Genomic DNA, 5,213 nt, shown 5'->3' with positions numbered 1-5,213 from the left:
ATCCTTACTGCTCCTCTCTTGTCCCCTCCAAGCTTCTCTCCCCACCCCCACCCCGCCTCTCTCTGAACCACGTGTAGTCTGTGTGGGTTCCATGGGACTGTAAGGTCTGGGTGTCAGTAATTCATAAATCACTAATAATCAGCAGCTTTGAAACTTGTACATAAGCTCCAGCTGGTTCATTGCCAGGTTCATAAATTAGATAAAAATTGGATTCATTTTAGCATTTCCAGTTTAGCACTGGGCAATTTTCCAGTGAAACAGTGCTTGGCGTTAGAACGTGAGAGTTTATAAAGGGGGACCTGGTGTATGGGAGGGGAGGGGGAGGAATGGGGGAGCTGGGGAGAGTGAGGGGAAATACCAGGAACAATGGGAGGGCTGGGGGTTGTGCAATGGGGACAGTGGGAGGGGAATTGAATAGGAACAGTGTAGTGGAAGGGGCTATATCAGGGACCGTGGGGTTTGGAGCAGCTTGTGCTGTGTGAGTGATGGTCTCTCTGTTCTGTTCTGTTCCAGGGTGTGGAGCGTATTGATGAGCCAGGGCTCCGCAGTCTGCGCACCACACGGGAACTGCTCCAGGGCATGGTGCTCACCATCGAGCCAGGAATCTACTTCATCGACATGCTCCTGGACCAGGCACTAGCAGACCCGGCCCAGGCTTGTTTCATCAACAGTGATGTCCTCGCCCGTTTCCGAGGGTTTGGTGGTGTGAGTACTCCTCCATGTTACTCCTCAACCCTGGGCTGTCCCTGTCCTGGGAGTATTTCATGGGGGCGGGGGGGGGCAGTGTAGAGGGAGCTCTACTCTGTCTAAAGTAGAGTCGAGAGTAGAGTAGCTTTTATTTGTTATTTCTGCAATGTACAACTGATACAGTGAAAAACGAGCCAGCGTTCCTCTAGGCCTGAGGTGCTACATGGACAGCACAAACTACACAATCACACACAGGGCTGCATAAAGTGCATAAGAAGTGCAAAACACGCAAATTACAGTGTAATAAAAGAATCATAATAGACATTGTTCCAGCAGCAATTCAAAGTCATGAAAAGAATTTCAAATGGAAAAGAATCTGGTCATACAGTGTTAAGAAGCCTGATGGATCAGGGGAGAGACTGTTAGACAGTCTCGTCGTGAGAGACTGAATGATCCAGTATGTCCTGCCCCATGGCAGGAGGGAGAAGAGTTTGAGTGAGGGGTGTGAGGGATCTCCCACAATGCTCTTAGCCTTTTGAATGCAGTGTGTGGTGTAAATGTCTGTAATGAAGGGAAGACAGACCCCGATAATCTTCTCCGCTGTCCTCACTATCTGTTGTAGGGTTTTACAATCTGAGACCGTGCAATTCTCGAACCAGGCAGTGATGCAGCAGCTCATGGTACTCTCAGTGAACCCTCTGTAGAATGTGGTGAGGATGGGGAGAGGGGGCTGGGAGGTGGGCTTTTCTCAGCCTGTGCAGAAAGTCGAGACACTGCTGGGCTTTCTTGGCTATCGAGCTGGTGTTGAGGGACCAGGTGAGATTCTGCACTAGGTGGATGCCAAGAACTTTGGTGCTCTTCACGATCTCCAGAGGGGAGCCATCGATGTCCAGCGGAGAGTGATTGTTCCATGCCTTTCTGAAGTCAACAGCCATCTCTTTTGTCCAGTCTACATTCAGAGACAGGTTGTTGGCTCTGCACCAGTCCGTTAGCCACTGCACCTCCTCTCTGTATGCTGACTCATCGTTTGTGCTGATGAGACCCACTCAGCAAACTTAATGATGTGATTTGAGCTGTGTGTCACCGCACAGTCATGTGTCAGCAGGGTGAACTGCAGTGGACTGAGCACACAGCCCTGGGGTGGGCCTGTGCTCAGTGTGATGGTGTTGGAGATGCTGTTCCCAATCCGGACAGACTGAGATCTCCCAGTCAGGAATTCCAGGATCCAGTTACACAGGGAGGTGTTCAGGCCCAGCAGACTCAGCTTTCCAGTCGGGTGTTGAGGATTGATAGTGTCAAATGCAGAACTGAAGTCAATGAACAGTAGTCTGACCCTGTGCTGTCCCTGTCCTGGGAGTATCTGATGGGGGGACAGTGTAGAGGGAGCTTTACTCTGTATCTGACCCTGTGCTGTCCCTGTCCTGGGAGTATCTGATGGGGGGACAGTGTAGAGGGAGCTTTACTTCTGTATCTGACCCTGTGCTTCCCTGTCCTGGGAGTATCTGATGGGGGGACAGTGTAGAGGGAGCTTTACTTCTGTATCTAACCCTGTACTTCCCTGTCCTGGGAGTATCTGATGGGGGGGACAGTGTAGAGGGAGCTTTACTTCTGTATCTGACCCTGTGCTGTCCCTGTGGGAGTGTTTGATGAGGGGACAATATAGAGGGAGCTTTGTTATGAAGCTCAGCCCATGCCGTGTGGGCCCTGTGGGAGTGTTTGGTGACATCACCCTTTGTAAAAGGAGTGTTATCATATGAAAGGGCTGAAGGGAGTGGAGTGATTCTGCACCTCAAGGACATGCTATAATTTGTCAGTCTGAGCAGGTCAGTGGGGTGAGGTGTGCCCAGGCTATTTTTGCACAGTCTGCTGAGCGAGGTCACATTATAATTACAGGAGCCATTGCGTGGGAGTTTTTAACCTCCACTTTACTGCCTGTGGATTTACACCTGATCAGATAGGAGCTTTATTGAACTCTTTGTGAGTGGTTACAGAGCTGCTGATAAGATACCACACGATATAAAATCTGAGGCGGGGAGGGTTTATTTTTGGAGATAATGTTGGAGAAGGTTTGAGTGTGTAATAAATCACACATTAATGTGGACCTGCTGGTACACTCACTGATTTGCAGCCACAGAGTTAACCCATACAGAGCTGAGGCACCCTCAAAAGTGCTCTTATTCTGGGCAAGGAGACTTGGAGAGTCGGAATCATGCCAAACTGAGCTAGTCGCATTTGCCTGCATTTGGCCAGTATATCTCTCAACCCTTTGTATCCACGTACCTGTCCAAATGTCTGTAAGATATTATAACTGTATCTGTATGTACTGCTACCTTATCTCAGCCGTGATCTGTAGCCTTACACAACAGGAGGAGACCATACTACCCATATGTGCCTGTGCTACCTTTGTAAACCAGCTATCCAATAACTCCCACTCCCCATTGCCACAAAGTTCTTCCTCCTCAAGTATTTACCCAGTTCTCTTCTGTAAATTGTTGCTGAGGTTGCTTCCAGGCCCTTTCAGACAATGCATTCCAGATCCGAGCAACCTCTTCTCATCCATTCACAGGACGTGGGCATCGTTGGCTGGGCCAGCATTTATTGCCCATCCCCTGGTCACCCTTGAGAAGGTTGGTGCAGGGGGCAGGATCTGGTGAGGATGAGGCCACGAAGCGTGTAGCGATATACATCTTCACTTACTCTCCCCTTTGCCACCATCTCTTCTGCCCCTGTCAACTTCTCTGTTTGGTTTATTCATTCATGGGATGAGGGCATCCCTGCTTAAGCGACGTTATTGTCCAGAGGGTAGCTAAGAGTCAACCACATTGCTGTGAACCAGATGGGTTTCTCCAACAATCGACAATGGATTGATGCTCATCATTAGACTCTTAATTCCAGGTTCTTATTGAATTCAGATTCCACCACCTGCCAAGGCAGAATTCAAACCCAGGTTCCCAGAATGATACCTGGGTTTCTGGATTAACAGTCCACTATAATACCACTAATCTGTCGCGTCAACTGCTGTGGGATCTTTCTCTGCACATCTTGATGGCAGTTTCAATCAGTGAGTCTCTTTGACTAGGTGCTGTTTTGGAAAGTGAAGCTGGAAGATTGTGTTTATGTTTTGCTCTGAATTTCAGGTGCGTATTGAGGATGATATTGCCGTCACTGCCAATGGTATGGAGCTGCTGACCTGCGTGCCACGCACTGTTGAAGAGATTGAGGCCTTTATGGCAGAGGGCACTGGCTCCTCCAAGCAGTTTGGTCAGCTTCCTGAGCAGACAGCCTGAAGCTGCTGTTCAGTGTCAGCTTCACTCTCTCCTCTCTCTCGGTAACCCAGTGATTTGAAATCTCAAATCAAATCAAGCTTCACGCTCACAAATGATGATGCAAAAATAGAAAATCTTCCTCTGTCTGTTTGTAAAGAGCAAGAATCAGTGAGACCTCATCACTTTGGTGGAGGCAGAGAGTGAAACTTCAGCACCAACTTGAGGGGAGGTAACATTCCTCAAAGTTACACATCCAAATGCACAGCCACAGGTAGACACCAAGGTGCATGCTGTGTTTGGATCCATTTACACTCACTCAGGCACTCCTGCACACAGAATCACGATGGAATGGGACCTCCTTTGGTCACTGTTGAGTCAATGGTTGGCTTCAGCTTCTCACTGGACACAGCCTGTTCCTACATCGTGGCCTCTTTACTCCAAGACTGAGAGGCTGTGTGGAGAGACCCCCCTCGCTTGTTCACTCCCCTTCACTCCTCGCACAACATCAGTGAAAACCAGCAATTACTGCCTCTGCCAATAGACACTGTAACATTCTCCAATGCCTGATATCCAAGCTGGTGGCTGGAGACTGGAAGAGCTGTGAGAGGGTCCACAGAGTGGGTCACCTTGATGGAATACTCAGGTTGAGTATCTGTCACGCACACACAGGGAATCGGGAGCAGGGTGAACTCTGGGATCTCCACAAACATGTAGTTAAATACAGTGCAATCATAAATGCAAATTATCTTGCTCCTAGCTTAGCAAATGAAACAAATCTGTTTAAGAACGATGACAATAACTGAATTCCTTTCTAACTTTTCTGCAATAAAGCTGTATGTTTTTCATTGTGTGTTGTCAATGTGTCTATGTGTTAGAGGGTGAGAATGTGGTGGACTGAGTTCCAGCATTGTTGTATAAGAAAGATTAAATTATTTTGTAAAAATTTAGTTAGTGTTAAATTGAACTCCCGAGATTAAATTCTCTAGTTGCCAGTTTCAAGCAAGATTTTTTTCAAGGGGTTTCAGTAAAAGAGCAGTTTCATCAAGGACCAGCCGGAATTGACTCCTCATTAAAGTGAGTCAGCCTTTTTGTGTTAGGAGAATATATAGATCGCAAACTTAGCGCAACTTAACACTTGAAGGTGACTTACAACGGAGCGCTGGAGTTGAGCACTTCAGGGGGTTAAGGACAGGAAGGGCAAGAGTTTTTCAGCTGTTTTTGTCAAAATGTCTTCAACCCCCAAGCATTGATTGTTACTCT

At 47.9% G+C, this 5,213-nt stretch overlaps 1 protein-coding gene across 1 annotated transcript in view; it reads left to right on the top strand.

Moving 5' to 3' along the window:
• Positions 1-4,798, top strand: part of pepd (peptidase D) — a 158,747-nt gene extending 153,949 nt beyond the window's left edge. The window contains exons 14-15 of the mRNA XM_043706503.1: positions 514-705; positions 3,825-4,798. Coding sequence (XP_043562438.1) covers positions 514-705; positions 3,825-3,974 — 342 coding nt within the window. The 3' untranslated portion in view covers positions 3,975-4,798. The remainder of the gene's footprint in view (positions 1-513; positions 706-3,824) is intronic.
• The last annotated feature ends 415 nt before the right edge of the window (positions 4,799-5,213 follow it).

Source organism: Chiloscyllium plagiosum, chromosome 17 (assembly GCF_004010195.1).
Source record: "Chiloscyllium plagiosum isolate BGI_BamShark_2017 chromosome 17, ASM401019v2, whole genome shotgun sequence".
Taxonomy (NCBI): Eukaryota; Metazoa; Chordata; class Chondrichthyes; order Orectolobiformes; family Hemiscylliidae; genus Chiloscyllium; species Chiloscyllium plagiosum.
Note: the sequence above shows the minus strand (reverse complement) of the source record. Positions and strands in the feature narration are given on the sequence as shown.